This window comes from Monopterus albus, unplaced genomic scaffold, assembly GCF_001952655.1.
Source record: "Monopterus albus unplaced genomic scaffold, M_albus_1.0 scaffold7.1, whole genome shotgun sequence".
NCBI classification, from domain to species: Eukaryota; Metazoa; Chordata; class Actinopteri; order Synbranchiformes; family Synbranchidae; genus Monopterus; species Monopterus albus.
In genome coordinates, this window is record NW_018127887.1 from 1,261,480 (window position 1) to 1,279,038 (window position 17,559).

Here is a 17,559-nt window from a genome sequence, read left to right on the forward strand (position 1 = left end):
TTGCCTAAAAACAGGAGATCTCCCTATATGATGCTGCTTTGCTATGGCTATTGCAGAATCAGACAACCTGGAGCTAAGAACAATGTTATGTTTGGAAGCCATGCCCACTAAAGAGAAGGAGAACTCCAAGTGTAAATTGACTGTGGGTTTTATAAAAAAGTGCCAGTAAGAGGCCCAATAACATTGTCTGGCTGTGACTGTGCCTTAGCCAGACTGATTCTCTTTCAGGGTGCCAGGGGTTGGCAGGAGAACTCAAGAAGTCATTTTGGGCTTTATGTAGTCACAATATAGCAGGTAGTAGACTTTGACAACCTCATCGCTCATTAGAGGCCTTTGCAACATGTTTTACAGTGAAACCTAAAAACTCTGTTTGCATGTGTGTAACATGCACAAAAGAGATGTCTTTGCACACTGCCAGAAAAGCAACATGGATTAACTCAGCTGCTGGGGAATTCTAGTTGCTTTGTGTTTTTCCCTCCTTTGACTTTTATTCCATAAAGAGCAGTTCCTTTCCAGCCCGGCCTCTTGGCCTTCTAACTAGCACAACGTCCACAGTGGCATCTACAAAGATTTTAGGACAAAAACAATGACTTATGTACATTGTTATAGTTTGAATGTATTAGTTTCAGGTACACATAAGAGTAATTTACTGCTGTATATCACACAGCAATGAGGTGATGTATTAGACATCATGGGCCACAGACTGGATGGAAAGGAATGGCATGTGGTGTGATTTGTACTGCTCCCCTAATGGCAGAATGTTTCCCCATCACATCATTATCCATTCAAACTCAGAGAGCACACATATTTTTTCTAAATGTCTCCAGCTAATTTATAATTATGATGATGAAGAAAAGGCATTTGAAAGGAGGAGAGAGCTTTGAAAATAGAGAGGAAATGAAAATGGATAGGCACAAATGCCAACACGAGGCTGACACAATGTTTCAGATTAAGGGAATGAGTGTAAGTGGAGAGTGAAAGGAGAAAATTGGAGAAAGTGTGCATGAAAAATGGCAAATAGGGACCAATGACATAGAGACCATATGTTAATGATATAAGGAGGGGGAAGGAGCGAAAGAAGATTAGAGGATGCATCCTATCTCTGCCTTTGACAAAGTGGCTGATTGGTGCTGTCATGCCAGTGCGGAGCTGCTGAGAAACTGGTCATTGATGGATGGCTCGTTTTCAGGGTGATGTTTATTTTGGCGTTAATTTGCATATTTGTATGTATTTGTGGGGCAGTTGGCTTCTGCTAGCAAGGATCAGTCCCCATCTCAATATGATGGATTTGGCTGTCTGACAAATGTACAGCTTAGTGACGGGGACATCTAGCCGACACTCTGTCCCCATGACGGATGGCCTCTTGCTAACCTACAGCCTGATTAGAGATGAAATGCTGCTGCATCTTGACCTATAGAGAAGGAGCCAGAGAGGGTGTGCAGCCAAAAGTGTGATTGTGCCATATTTAGCAGGGCTCACGCAGTAATAGCAACATATATAAATGCACAATAATGAATGGATTGTCTTTATTATGCATTCAAATCCATATATCCACACACTCATCTATCTTAAGACTGATGGTAGACTGTCTGCGCCCTGTTGCTACCAAGCCAGATTGAATGTCAGCAATGAGAGATTGCAGCTTATCATGTCAGTGTTTAGAGAAAGTCACTCACAGGTGTGTTTCCCAGTGAACTGAGCCTTGTTTTGGAACCTCTGTGTTTTCTCAAACATAGCACTAACAGTCCCAGGAGAGCACTAATGTGCCTCCGCACACCCCATCCATCAATGGGAAGAGGAGAAATACTGAGAAGGAGATGCTGGGTCGAATAAAGAGGAATGCTATAGAGAAAGGGTGGTGCAGGGAGGAGAGAAGGGGTGATGGAAGAAGTTCCCATGGGGAGAGAAGCTGTCAGTCCCTAGGAGACTTCAAACACACTGCAGCCCTGTGATCAGCCTGCTCCCTGACTCTCTGCTGACAGCTCCCTGAGTGCACTGCTTCATACACGCACACAGAGACACACATACACACACATATACACTTGCTTGCTACCATAAGAACTCTCACACTCACTGACTTATCCAGTCATACCACAACACATTCATATTCTTGTGACATATACACACTCGCTGATTCTCAGACTCAAGATGCACATCTGTGGAACACTTGCTCTAACATCCACCCTTACAATAACCTTGAACACTGACAAAGTTACCCTGTTGCTAGTCAAGGACACTGCACAGTCCCAGAGTGGTACTCTGATCAGAAGGAAGGTGGGGCTGGTGGTGGTGACAACATTGATAATGATTAGGATGACTTATTACTCTTTCTCTGCTCTGGGCTGAGGCACCCAAAGGCAGATTATGCCTGATGACAAATTCATTAGTGCAGAAGATGAAATGAGTTCTCAGGGTCAGGGTTATGTAGGGGAGGTGATTTGTGTTCTCTGCAGCACAGTGTTAGATCAGGACTTGAGACCAGCTGGGTCAACTTGCTGTAAATCACCTGGCTGTGCTATTCCAGGACTTCCCCGCCCCTCTCGCCTAGACCGAGCCTCTGTCCTGTCCCTCCTGCTGACCAACATGTCCTTCCTTACTGACACACACACACTCAATGCCTAGAGAATGCTAACAAGTGGATAAACATTAGGGTGCTCTTGGAGAAAAGAGGACTGTTTAGATGTTTATACATCATATCAAGTCCTGAGGCTTCTTTTCAATGGACAAAGCCTCCACAGAAGTGAAAAGCAACTCCACCTTCAAAGAATTCAAACAGAATACAATACAGTTCATTATTAATTTAAGGTAGACCCACAGCAGGCTGTGGTGCATTACTGTTGCCCATACATCCTAAAAGTACCATTTTTATTTCTTCAGGTATAATGGTACAGTAGACCTGCCTGAATTTACTGTTTCACTTGCTCTCTTAGCCCCACCTTTGAACTCCCACTGCTTCACTAGGTGTGGTTACATTTGTATGTGCACGTGGAGTTCAGTATGTGTCTGTGTTCATTCATGTGTGCATGAATTTGTGTTTGTAAGTGAAGGTGTGCATTTGTATGCACATGCTGTGTATCCGAGTGCTTTTTCCTTTCTTTGCTGTATTTTTTTGCATCCAAATGTATGGTAAAAATGGTCCAGGGTGACCGAGAGACCAGAAACAGGGGAGAGCAGGAGCTGGACTGACTGTGATAGAGATTTCAAAGTGGTATGTGAGCTGTTGGGCATTTTTATTTTTTGTTTTGATATTTTTTATCCTGCAGGAGAGAGCAGCAGGCGTAGGCTGTTTCTCCCATGTGTGGTCTCTCTTGAGCAGAGCAATGTTATTTTCTGCCATGCAGAGAGGTTGGTTATATGCCAAAGAGAACGAGAGTGGAGAGAGAAATAAAGATAGAATAAATGCACAGAGTTTTGACTCAAAGACTGCTCAGTTTGATAAATTTCTGCGAACACTAGTGGGTTTGCATCATTTCAACACAGGCAAGCTGACTTTGAAATTTATCTTTGTGGTGCTGTGATATAAAATTCCTCGTACGCTGTACTTCTACATGCACCTTGCAAGTGTGTGGGCATCTGTGGGTTTGGTATGCAAACTGAGAGAAAATGATTCTACAAAATCTTTTCCGCAAAGTGCATGCCATCCAGGCTGCACTCTGAGGGCTATTCATTTTTAAAATTCCTTCTCAGAGAGCATTTGTAACAGCAGGAGGGTTGTCCCTGGAGTCTGTGAGGTGAGAAGCTTATTTGTTCTGTTGGTTGCCCCCCTGTTTGAACCTGACTGGATCAGGTATTCCACCCTCTGAAAGCCTTGGAGCAGAGCAGGGATACTCCCCTAAGTTGCCCTTTTTTCGAAGTTTTATACAATTTATCTTTGAGAAGATCACACAGATCCAACTTGACCCATATTTTGGCAGCAAAAATAATTGGTGACCTTCTGTGTTTCACCCTCCTCACAAGAGCCATGGTGTTGCTGTGATTAGTTCACTACCTCCCAGCATTCCTCCGTCAGCCCCGGCTCGGCTATAGCCTGCTCCATAAACAGATTTCAGATACACACACATACTGTATATACACATGCTTGCAAATGAAGCACAACACCATGCCTTGCTTTCCCAAGGCTTACACTGGCTCCTGAGCTGTCACCCCAAGTCTCTATCTCTCATACACAACGTGCTTCACCCTCACCAGTTTGTTTGTTTGCTGCATTGACGGGTGGGGATCAGGGATGTGGGTGCAAGAAATTAGCACAAGTCAAATGAGATTAATTAATTTTCAGATCAAACTATTAGCTGAGGAGTCATGTTGAATTAAAAATCAAATTAGCCCCGGTGCCTGGTGGTAAAGCTGTGGTATGTGCATGCCGAGTTACAATGACACACACCCACCGAAGGCAGAGGCTCATGGACTTCACTGATGGATGGATGGATGGATTGATGGAGGGGTCAAACAAGAAATGGTTGTCTAGAGGGGTGGGGAAGGGAAGCTTAGTGACTTTGCCACCCAGTGGTCACGCTCATTCAACTTTGACCTTCCATGCTTTCTACCCCTGCTGCTACTTTCTGTTTAATGAGTGATTTCTACTGACAGTTGAGTTTTAAATAGTACTGATAAACTATACTGTAGCTTTTTCACAGCATGTCCGATCTGACTGATCTTGTTTCTTGTTGGGCTTCACTGTAGCGAGGTTGTCATATGCTCAGTAAAAAGATTACCTCCACCAAGGTAGAAGTAATGTTCTTACTGGTGTTTATTGGTTGGTTTGTTCACAGTGTAACTCAGAAAGTAATGGATGGATTTTGATGACATTTTCTTGTGACGTAGAGTATGGCCCACAAAACAACTGACTAGATTTCGGTGCTAAACTGGATCATCAACTGAATACAGGAATTTTTTTTTAAAGGATTCTTCACCACTGTGAGTCTTGGCAAGGCTGTTGACTGTATGTGAAACTGGTGAAAGTGCACGACTGCACTGCTGGGCACTTGGAGCAAAAACGAGTGGAGCTAAAAAGTGGAGCAAGAGGCACATTGGAAAATAGACTCTCAAATAGACTTAACATGCAGCCAGATGGCGTGAGCGCTGTGTGTCGATGAAGGACTGTAACATACTGTTGTTTCGGTCTGCATGGGACATTATTTAGCCTTTTGTGGCATTTAGTAATCTGTCATATCTATGGTTTTTCTTGAATAACTTTCCAAATTGCTTTTAGGTTTAGGTGTAATAGTATTCTGGTGAAGGTTTGCACTCTCTAAGTGCTGTCTAGTTATTTAAGCGAGCACAGTGTTACTTACCATGGTGTCCAATGGAAAAAAAAGACCCAATTTGTAACAACGTGCACTGTAACTATTATAGTGTATGCAGCAATAAAAGTGGGATGCCTTCATTTGTGTAGGTTAATGTAAGGTATATGTGCAACTGTGGTTCGGTGGGTAGAGCAGTCGTCTCTCAACTGGAGGGTTGGAGGTTTGAATCTTGGTGCCTGCAGCCCACATGTCAAAGTGTCCTTGGGCAATACACTGAACCCCCCTAAAGCCCCTGATGGTTAGAGCCATCCGTTGAGTTGGCGCCGCAGATGGCTGCCTCGGTTCTGTACCGGAAACAAATTCCTTGTGTGTAACATACTTGGCCAATAAAGGTGATTATCCTATGTGTGTTTGTGAGTACAGTATGTGTGTGCCTTTGAGATGGATTGTAGTGCTGCGCAGAGAATAAGAAGTCTCATCTATCATGCAGGGTGGGGTTCCAAAACACACACAGCACTTGTTTGACTCAGGACAACATTAATTTCAATTACAGTAATTCAGAGGGTTATATTTTGCTCCACTAATGTTCCTGTGTTCCATTTATCATTCATGCTAATCTGGCTTATAGCTCTTGATCACTGAAACAAAGCAGTGCGCAGCCTCAAACAATGATCTGTTTATTTTCTTCATACTTTCAGTGTTCAGTTATTGGTTTTGAAATAATCAAAGTGTATGTGACAAACTACAAAATCATAAGCAAATATTAAATTAGTAATTTGTATTAGACAGTTGTTTACCTATGACATGTACTGTTGTGTACAGTACGTTCTTTCAGCTGGCTACAGCCATACTGGTAGCTCCTACAATGAGGCCTAGCTTTGTGTGATTGTGTGTGTTGTGTGTGGGCGTGTATGTATGTGGTCTTGCCTTCATAAGTTTATGGATGATGCTGTAAGATGCAGTGGAGGCCTAAGTGAAAGATGAGTCATGTGAACGTAAGCATATAGGCAAGAATTGGTCAGGTGCTTAGAGCCATAATCAAATAGTTTCTTTCACAGAACATACAGTTGAATCTACTCTGCACACATAGAAAAACAGAATCATGTAAACATATACATATGCACAGTAAGTATCTCTTGTACACTTGTGCATGCTTATTTGCACACACGCACTGCTTAGCAGACCTCCAGGTGTCCATTACTTCCATAGTGAAACTGTTTCATTCATGTGACAAACCTCTCCCCCTCATTTTTCCCACAGAGTCTTTCACCCTCTTTCCTCTTGGCCACCGGCATCTTTCACCACCCATATTAACAGAGCTTTCTCCTGGCAATTCTGTGCCAGACCCCTGCCATCACTATAAAGCTGCCAGCCCGTCTCCATGGCAGTGTGATTGGCAAATGCTGAGATGGATGCCCTTTTCTGCCAATGGCAGATCGGAGTCAGATTGTCATGCACCATGAAACCCTGCAGTGGTCCGGCTGACCAGCTGAGCATGGTGTTGGGAAGAAGGGTGAATGGAACACTACAGGAGCACTCAAACACATACACACATAGCATGGGATCATTCAGCAGCACAAAGCAAATGGGGTCCCTACTCAGGCTGTCAGTTCTGTTGTGATGTATCATTTATGTCTCCATTGTGTGGCCTTTTCTTGAAACATGTTGACAGAGGCATTATTCTGGCTTTTGACACATTTCCATACATTCACAGGCTTTTAATAACACATGTTAATGCTCCAGTAGCATTATGACAGGTTTTAAGAATTACCACATGAAATATGAGCCTTTAATGAGTCCAGTAAGTGGGAGAATGATCACGGCTTATGAGGCTATTATGTGTATGAATGTGCACATACAATGGAGCACAAAAGTTGTGCATCATAAAGTTTAATCTGTGTTTCTAAAGTCCCACTTTTCTGTGTTTAATCAAAAAGTATATATTGAATTATTACAAATATGAATTCCCAAGACAAAAATCAAATAACCTAATCTCCTTACAGCACATTATGCTGCTGCACAGGGCTTCCGATAAAGCTCCAAGCAAATATGCACATGCATTTAATATTCCATTTCTGGTTGCTAGTGTATATGTATGTGCAGATGTACAGGTTAGGAGGTCTGTTTATTTACGATTTTGTAATGTAGAGTTGAAGACATATGAATTCATGAATTACAGTTGCTTCAGTGAAGCGAAAGCTTGGACTAGTTTAATGGATTTACTATTGGTTAAAAGGAAGCGACAAGCACCCAGATTCCCACTGCCTTTTGGAGCTGAATTGTGTTTTATCACTGCCTCCCTGTCAGCACTTCCTTGGTAACAGAGAAAGGGAAATCTAGCAGCAAGCACAAGATTTACTGTCTTGGAATAATTTTTAAAGACATTCTCAGAACTGGATAATCAAATCTAACACAGACAGATTGCTCACTCTAATAGTTTCCTGTTGCTTCACATGCCAGACGTTGTTGAAGGACGGTCATGGCATAACTGCAAAATCCAGTAGCAAATTCGTGCTGACCAGATGTCAAATGGTATGTATAAACTAAATGATTCTGGTAAATGTACACATCAGTTTGAATAGTGACTCTTGAATCCTCTCAGCCACAAAGCCCAACTATCAGTTCTAATGCCAGTTAGACCGACTCCTGCTGGTCCTACAGTGTGAAGTCGCTGCCAGGCTGAGCCACCGATTGCCCATCTGCTCCATCAGGGAGAATTCTCACTCCATCTATTTGACTTGTTTTGAGCTTGGCTGTGGAAACCTCATTAGCTTTGCAAAGTGAGATATAAAGACAGATAAAAAATGCAGCATCCATTCAGAGAGATGTTAAAGAGGACACAGACAGATGTGAATTACGGTGTTTACATATTTAAAAGAGGAAAAACCAGACGGAAGGGAAGAAAAAGGAGATCTTTTTGGTACTGGAGATATGAATCTGAATAAATAAGATGTGGTCAGCTTCTCACTTCCTTTTCATGGGGCCGCTTAAAAAGTTCCCTGCAATTAGAGGCGACAAAATCCTGGCACACCCATTTTCCTGTGTTTCTGTACGTTTGTGTGTGGATGGATGGATTTGTGAATGCCTGTCTGTGTGTGGGTTCATATTTATGAAACACACACTGCCCAGTCACACTGTGGGAGTTAGCAGGTCATCTTCCCTTGCCATTTATCACTGCCAACAGTTCATAAGTGCCCAATCTGCATGTGAAAGAACTGCATGCGTTTGTGTGAATGTGAGGGGATTTGCATGTGTGCATTTGACTGTGGATGTGTGGATGGAGTAGTCTTCCAAGAGCTCCCTGTGGTTGCTTACTGGATTAGACGTGGCCTCTCCTGATATTCATCTAACTTGCAGCATCAGTGCATCACCAGTGACATTTGTACTGCAGCTACAAATTCTGTCATTGTCAGGTCATTAGGTAAGTTCTCAGTGTGGCTGATTATGTGATAATGAGTCCATATTTGGAAAACAATCGCAGCTGGTACATGTGGCTTTTGATTAGTATAACTGGATCATGAGTTTTGGGAGAATCTGGAGAGTTTGGAGCATTGACTATATATAAAAGATGGATGAACCCGGTGTGACATCACCCATTGGTTTTCTGAAAAGCAGCTTTGAAGCTCAACTCTGGCCCTTGTCATCCTGGTAATACTTCACTCTGCCTAATACTGGCTATTCGAGGTGGAGTGTGCTAGACAGCTAGCGGCTAGCCACCTGTGATGGGACCCTCCCACCTCTCACTCAAAGAGGCCACATCCTTATTGAATGCATACATTTTAGCCTCAATATAATTTAAACAGATGGGTTATATAAAGATTTCCTCCCCTACAGTTGTCATGGAAAAGAATTGGCTGAACAGACCAAAACTGGTTTTTGTACTGAGCTGTAAACATGTTTATTTCTCCAGTAAAGTTGGGCATTTTATCATGGGAGTCTATGGGGATTGATTGCCTTTTGGAGCCAGCCTTAAGTGGCCGTTTGAGGAACTGCAGGTTTTACCACTTCTGCATTTGGCTTCACTTCTCAGCCTCGGAAGGTTGCTAGTTGGTTGAGAAGGATCAAGAGCGGAAAGAGAAGGTGAACAAAGCACAAAATATTGGCATAAAAGAACCTGGGCACATCTCAGTAACTGTGAGGTCACAAAGATGTCATAAAAAAGAACTCGGCGGTCAACTGAGTGAAGAGTAAATTAATGAATAATTTTTTCAGCTGGTATATAGGGAGCTTTGTTATATATTTTCATCTCACAATAATGAAAGAGCCTGCCTTCCTATTTCTCTGTGTTTCTATTTTGCTGCTCATCTCCCAGGACAGAGCCAGGAATGTCAACATTTTTTTATTCCTCTCTCTCTCTCCAGGTTCCCTACAGCCTGTTGCTTTACTGGAACATTTGGGATTTGGATCTCATTGAATAATAGTGATTTCTCTCTCTCTCTCTCTCTTTCCACACCAAGACATGAAAGGCACTAGTTTTGCTATTTGCATTTTTACGCCTGAGTGTATTTTTCAAGAGGGAATAGAAATTCTGAGTAGTGTCGAGTCCCATCGTTGCTGTGTCCTGAAGTGCATCAGTCTGCCTTTTCATCTTCACCCTAGCCTAACTGCTCTCTCTTCTTTAGCCATGCCCTCAGTTTTTCCCTCTATGTACCCCCCTCTCTCTGCCTGTATTGCTTTCTCTCTCTGTCTGGTTTTTCCCCTAAACAATGGCAATTTTGGATTTTGTGTTTTCATTTCATTCATTCAATATTTGCTCATTTTCCTACTTGTTGCAGATGGCTGTGGTACATTAGCTGGGTTGTATTACAAATGTCACAAATGTGAATCTAAAACCACTCTGTCTGACACTAAAGTTGTCGTTAATCTCCTGCCCGCCTTTTTCTTTTTCTCCTCGATAGGTGGCAATACTGTAAATGTAAACACTTCTTTGAATGAGTGAATGGAAGCCATTATTTCAGTACTTCTGTCTACATAGAGCACAACCCTTTACTTTCTCCTTCTGATATTGTGTCTGCTCAGTCTGCTGCTCAACGCCATCACCACATTTTCTGTTTGTTTTTGCAGCTTTCCAGATAGTATTCCCATTGCCATGAGAGCTAAGCTTCTATTACACACATCTACAGGGATTCTCAAATTACACCATGGCAATGTGGTGAGAAAGTTTCACAGCGCTTTGCCTTTCCTTCTTCTGCCACAAAATTGGACAGTTAGTTCAAAAACTGTTTTCTGGAATGTCTTGGTTGGGGTGGTAAATTTGTGGCTAGTAACAGCAATGGAATTGTGTTGAAAATGGTCTTTTGGGTCAGAGGGGTTACAAATAGAGGAAAGATGTATGTGGATGTCGGTGCATGATTCCATTTACTGCATAAGACCAGCACAGAAACAATTTCTCCTGCACGTCCACAGTAAAGACAGGGTGCTATGGAGATCCTCTACAGGGAAACAGCGCTGTGGTAAGGCTAGATGCTAATGTGTTTCCCTGTGTGAGTGTGTATGTGTTTGCTTAGGGGTATAGCATGGCCATTATTCAGAGAGGTTATACCGAGGTGGTTGGAGACCACATTTGTTGGTGATTACATCTCAGTTTGTTGTTTCACACTAGCACCTTCTTGGTGCTGTGTTGGTGCTCAGCTTCTGAAAAATCTGACCCATTACCATGGGAAACCCTTTAAAATCATGTAGCTTCTATGTTTCTTTAGGTTGAACTCCAGTTTGATGTTTCTCTACATGATGAGAAAATGTACAGCTCCTCTTGTGGAAACCCCACAGGGTGAAATAAATTCATGGTGCTCAATTTAAAAAGTTTTTTTTCCTTAGTTGTTTATCCAACAGCAATGATAACTAGGTTTGTTTGTACCATGGCACACACATACGCATCAGTATAAATTTGATTCATCACTACAAATAAACACACACACAGCCGGCCGAGTCAAACAAAAACATTTATGGTGCTGTTGAGACTGTGTGTATTTATGGATCCAATCTGTGAGGTCGAATTTATTACTGTCAGAAATGGGCGGAATTATTTCTCTTTAAATAGTTTCGAACCACGCAGATGCACACACTTACACAGACTTTGCATATTGACTGGCACAATGATTTGGGGTTATTTACGCTCTGATGTTATTAATCATAGCTGATTATGATTTCAGTGAAGTGAGTTATGATTGAGGAACGGTTTGCAGGTTATAATGAGGCGAAGCCTCAGCTCAGAGTACATCGTCATAATCAGATGGGATGTGTTAGGTATTTTTAGTCAGATAGATATTAGATAGATACTTTATGTATTAGAAATGTTTAGTGGAGATAGGATGTCTAGTTAGACTGTTAAATGCTTAGTCATGCTTATGAGTTTCTACAGGGTACATCTGGTCAAGGATAACTAGAGAGAAGAGTTGATGACTGTCAGCAGACAGGGTGTTTAATATTATTATTATGACGTGTATAACTGTAGCCTTAGCCATAATATGTTCTTATGTTTAAGTCACGACATGTTACTAGAGGTCGTGAGAATGTTTTTAGCTACACACCACTTAATCAGCAGACACACACACATGCACATTGATTTGCTTCATGTTTTGACTACTGCTATGACCAGCTGCAAAGCTGGTAACAGAGACGTCTCGGTTGACGTTTCTGTGTAGTATGGGGCTAGCCCAACCGAGGGGATATAATGTATAGGCCTGGTGGGTTCAGGGTCTTTCATCTTACATCTGCCTGCGAGCAGTTTGGAGGTGCAAGATGCCTGAGGGTGTATTGTTAATTTTTGCCTGTGTTCATGGAATAAATCAGCACTGTTTTGTAGTTACTTGGACTGTCTCGTCTCTCAGAGTCAGTATAGTAAAAAGTACCGGGTACAACAGACGTCACATGCACTTTTAAACTGGTTTGAATGTTACTGCTTTGTGTGCACAGGACCACACTATGTTGACATAGTGCTGCAGAATTATGACAAATACAAACATATGTCCTAGAGATATGTGTGTTTTTGCAAATGCATACTCTAGTCATGTCTGCTTTGTGATAGTTACCACACTATGCTTCTTCGATGACTTTACAAAGCTGTTTATTATATTAAATTATTAAACTCTTTTAAATGTCTGAGCAATGATTAATGAGAAGGGCGGCATCCTGCCTTTGCCCTCTGTAATATGAAGGAAAGATTGTGTGACATGATGTCATCTCACCGGTGCAATCATAGCTGGACACAGACCCTCATTAATAAGAGCACCGTTATGCAGTGTCAGCTCACAGGGAGAAAAGAAGGAGGGGGTAGAGAGAACATGAATGATGAAAGGAGAGAAGTAGAGAGAGAAAACGAGCAAGAGGGAAAATGTGGATGAGAACTGAGAGTGAGGCAGGAAACAATGAAAGAAGAAAATGAAAGCTAGGATGCCAGTGGGTGCAAAAAATACATGCAAAATGGCATTAGATCAGGCAAGTGAGGGAAGAAATAAAAAGCAAGAAGGGGTGGACACTCCAGTCATATGGTAAACATCAATACACTCCTTGTTTTTACTGTCAATAATCCATGATATCACACTGGTCCTCATAGTTTAACTGGTTAACTTCATTGGCCAGTTATCTTATGCATTAGTTTCAGACAACAGCTAAATATTGCATAGTTCCTTTATTGGGCACTGTCTTAAAAAAATTACATAGTATTGTATACATCTTAAATGGCCTTAACACTAAAACAAAGATAAAAGCAGTCACAACATACAGTAAATGGTAATAAATTGCACTAACATGCAATAAATGGAAGCCAGCTGGTACCTGGAATATGGGAGAAGTGTTTAAAAATCCAGATGATTGTGGCACACGTGGGAAAACACGTAGTAATAATTTAGACTACAGAGTAACATTACAAATCTAGGTAACACTGGTGCACTTTCTCAGTCTCTCCCAGTGTATCCTTTTTGGTCTCTCACCTATTCACTTTTCTTCTCTCCTCCAGGTGTGATGCCAGAGCATCAGTTTGCTGGAACACAGTTTGTTTGCAGTGTGGTTGCTTCCCACGTCAGCCACCAGCCCTCCACCAGCTTCAGCTTTGTCTGGATTGCCCCACCACCTGGCACTGGCTGTGTCAACTTCCTGTAAGTTAAGAAAAGAACGCATCTAAGGGAGAATAAGATGAATAGCTGTGTGATAAAGAGAATGACCTTTACAGCCGCCATGTGTCTAACCCTGACATGGAAGTCTTAAACTGTATAAATAATATCCGTTAACGTTGTCTGACAACATTTTGACCTAGTAAACCTGAGAGAGGCTTATCAGCTGAAGTCATGGGTGGTGTTTTCTCTGTAGGAGTCTCAGAAATGATGTTAAAAAGCCATCCTGCCAGAGAAAGCAATGATGACTGCAACGAGGGTAAACCAGGGGAACAGTGGGCGTGTGTGTTTATCTCCTTATTACTTTACTTGACATGGCCTGTGTGGTGGCAGGTGTGAATGTGTGTTTTTATCCCATTGTGAATTAATGGAAATATATCCATCCTCCACATGATGCTGTTTTCCTATGACAAAACATAAAGACAAAACTAAGGAGCAGTTATCCCCTACCCTTTGCTTCCTCTTAGGGGCTTTATTGTGATTTTTCAACCACTGCAACACACTGGGCACACTGGACTGGTGACTGAACTATCTGTCTGTGTGCATGTTATGCACTCTGTTGTCCAGATGTTTACATATTGTTTGATTGGCCCAAGAGAAAACAAATCTAGTTTACAGATGTTGCTATACATTTGAGAGCAGCCTTCATCTTTCCCTTTTCTCATTTTCATCCCTCCTTCCTCTGTTTTATCTTGCTGTACATCATTTTCTTTATCTCTATCTGTTGGAAACACTCTGACTCCATTTACTTCTAGTTCACTTGGCTGGTGATTTACAGCCTCATGCTGATGATCAGTCAAAATGCAATTAACAGCTGTTGCTAGAGAAGCATAAAGAAAAAGAGAGGGTTCCAATAATTATGCCTCATGCAAAGTCACAGCAGCACATTGCAACGATCATTACAATATTACAAATATGACTAGTGCAATCCTGACACTTCCACATCAAGAAAAACCCAGTGTAGTTTTCAAATGAAATCCAAAGATGAAAACACCCTTATATGATTTTACTGCTTGGATAGTCAAATTGCAAACTAATCTCCTTTTTTTCTTTTCTTTTTTAGTACCAGTCATCCTCTTTGAAAACTTCAAAGATATTGCAAACCGCACATCAGTGTTTCATTAAACTCACAACTAAATTAAACATTTTGGCAGTACTTGCAAAAACCCTCCATGATTTCCTGCAGGGACCCAACAGACTATCAGACAAAGACGTTTATGGACAGAAAAGGATTCAGTTGGGGAATTTGCTGAAGTGGAGCTGCTATTTAGACAGTATTCATGGAGCCAAACAGATTTACTGGCTTTTTTGTCTGCCAGCAAGCACATTTACTGTTGAGTGTGCGTCAGATTATGAGGACTGTGTGGTATTTTTGTGAATTCAACACGTGTGCCGTGAGTATGCGTGCTAGTGCAAGCCACAGAGCAGCAGTGGCAGGGTGCCATGACTGTATGGCAATAGAAGCCCCTGCAGTTGACCTTATCAAAGTCAGCCGGTCACACTCCAGCAGGCCGAAGACTTCCCCTCACACGTACATACATACACACACACACACTCCTTACTGCACCCTGTTCTAGTTCACAGCTCCTGTCTTCACCAGTAGATCTTGTCTCCAGAGCTGACCTCCAGTAGTTCAGTGGGGGAATTCAACAGAGGAGACCCTTGTGGCTAAAGCCAGGTCCACTTTGGGTACTGCATCAAATTTTCCAGGACTGAAATGTTAGTGCTGTTACTCTCGAGGTCAAGATTTCATCAGAAAACTGTGGCTGTCATTGTATGTCAGATTTCGCTTGTTTGTCTTGAGCATACAAATGGACTCTTACCAAGAAATTAATACTCAATTCAGATTAAAAGTCAACCAAGATAATAAAATATAATGGTATGAGTGTATCAAAATTATTTCTCTTGACTGTACAAACTGTAAATAATGCAATGTCGTGCCCTTACCAATAGTACCCCTGCCCTGATTCATACAAGGACCATTTTCCACAAGCGGTATCCATAAGTGTTTAAATTAAAGCCACTGACACCCTATGTCCTTCACAGGGCTGGAGTCTGCCTGCCACTGTATTATTTATATGGGGTCTGTGGGCAGTTTTATGGCTGATATTGTGGGAGCATTCATGGTAACAGATCACTAGTAGGGGTGTGATAGAGTGCAGTGACATGGGTTTCCAGAAGAACTCATTTTCTGGGTGGCTATAAATTGCCAGCTAGAGAAATATGACAATAAACAACTTTTCAGCTCCTGGGGCAGGTTGAACTTCTTGAGCTGGTGCAGGAAGTGCATCCTCTGCTGTGCTTTTTTGATGATGGAGCTAATGTTGGATGTCCACTTCAGGTCCTGGGAGCTAGTGGAGCCCAGGAACTCAAAAGTCTCCACTGCTGATACAGTGCTAGGGAGTGTGGTGGGGGGCTCCTCCTGAAGTCCAGGTTGCCTTGACCGCATCACAGGGCCAGCTGTTCAACCTCTTGTCTCCAGACCCATCACTATCCCTGATGACACCAGTGACCGTTGCATCATCTGTGAAGTTTAGGATCTTTACAGAGGGGAGTCCTCTGAGGTGCAGTTGTTGGTGTAGTGAGACAAGAGCTGTGGGGAGTGCACACATCTCTGAGGGGTGCCTGTACTCACTGACCAGGTGCTGGATGTGGTTTTCCCCAGTCTCACCTGCTGCTTCCTGTCTGTCAGAAAGCTAGTAATGCACTGACAAGTGGGGGCAGGCACAGTGAGCTGGGTCAGTTTAGAGCGGAGGATGTCCGGGATGATGGCACTGAACATCGAGCTGAAGTCCACAATGAGGACCCGAGCATAGGTCCCCAGAGAGTCAAGGTGTTGCAGGATGTAATGCAGTGCCATGCTGGCTGCATCATCCACTGGCCTGTTTGCCTAGTAGGCAAACTGCAGGGGGTCAAGCTGGGGTCTACAATGTCCTTCAGGTGGGCCAACACCAGTCTCTAAGGACTTCATGGATGACAGGTCTGTAGTCATTCAGTCCACTGATGGAGGGTTTCTTGGGGATTGGGATGGTGGTGGAGTGTTTGAAGCAGGAGGGGACTTTGCCCAGCTCCAGTGAACTTCAGAAGATGTGTGAAAACGGGGGCCTGCTGGTCAGCACAGGCTTTCAGACAGAAAGGAGTCACCAACTGGACCTGGCACCTTCCTGATCTTGATCTCTCTACCTTTAGAAAAATGCATTCAAAACACGCTTAGCTCTGTGCACTTGTGTATGGGTGCTACATGGGTGTATCTGGGTGCTGTATGCACACAGGAAACCCTGATGAAAATATCCTTGTGTTTGTGTGTGTGTGTGTGTGTGTGTGTGTGTGTGTGTGTGTGTGTGTGATGTGTTTTTGAGCTGTAATGTTTTGTATCGTCTCCCTGTGGGACTCAGACAGCTGCTGGGTTGGAGATTGCTTTAATTACGGCACGTGCGCTCCCCCCTCCCAAAGTGTTTCCCTGAGGAGACTGATGTCTGCAGATGTAATGGAACAATGTTCTTCTATGCTGTGTATCAGTGTGTCTGTGTGTATGTGTGTGTATATACATTTGCATACAAACATATCTGTTCTCTTTATTCATCTCTGGTTCCTGTGGTTCCTCCTCTGACTTCCAGACTGATCGAAGCTACAAGCAAATAGGAGGAGAAATAGAAATTGAGTGCCCACCTGCCCTTCTTCACTCTGACACTTGTCTTGTTAGCTGTAATTGAAAAGAACTGATTCCTGTGCAGTAATTATGCTGGGTGGTGTTGTGTTGTTGATACCGACATCTGTTCAAATTGGGCAGGTCTGTCTGAGCATGAAGTTTGTGAACAAACACACTACAGTGCTGTGGTTTGGCTGCTTTAGAAAGGGGATATCTCACAGGCAGCTTGACTCCATGCACCTTAGTAACAGCGACAAAGCAGGCAGCCGTCTTAAAGTGGGCTGCAGTGCATTGCAGTACAGTCGATGTGCTGCCTCTTTTAGGCCTGTAAAAAATGAAGAGCCCACTAACTAGAGATTACAGTACGATAACGTGACCTTTTTATGACAATGTGTCTTAAAGCACATCCAGTCCAGTGATGCAGGTAGTCAGTATGATAGACAGCTTGTTATATGAATCAGAGGTCAAAGGTCAGAGTTCAGACATCAGGATGACAGATGACCTATCTTGTCCAGGTCCTGATTTCTTTTGGTATTAGTCTTCTTCATTGATTTCC

General features: G+C 42.7%; 1 protein-coding gene across 1 annotated transcript in view; it reads left to right on the forward strand.

The window, feature by feature from the left end:
- The window catches only part of reln (reelin), an 88,058-nt gene that overhangs the window by 20,829 nt on the left and 49,670 nt on the right, over positions 1 to 17,559 (forward strand). Inside the window, 1 exon segment of the mRNA XM_020622808.1 lies at positions 13,201 to 13,339. Within this exon segment, the coding sequence (XP_020478464.1) occupies positions 13,201 to 13,339 (139 nt within the window).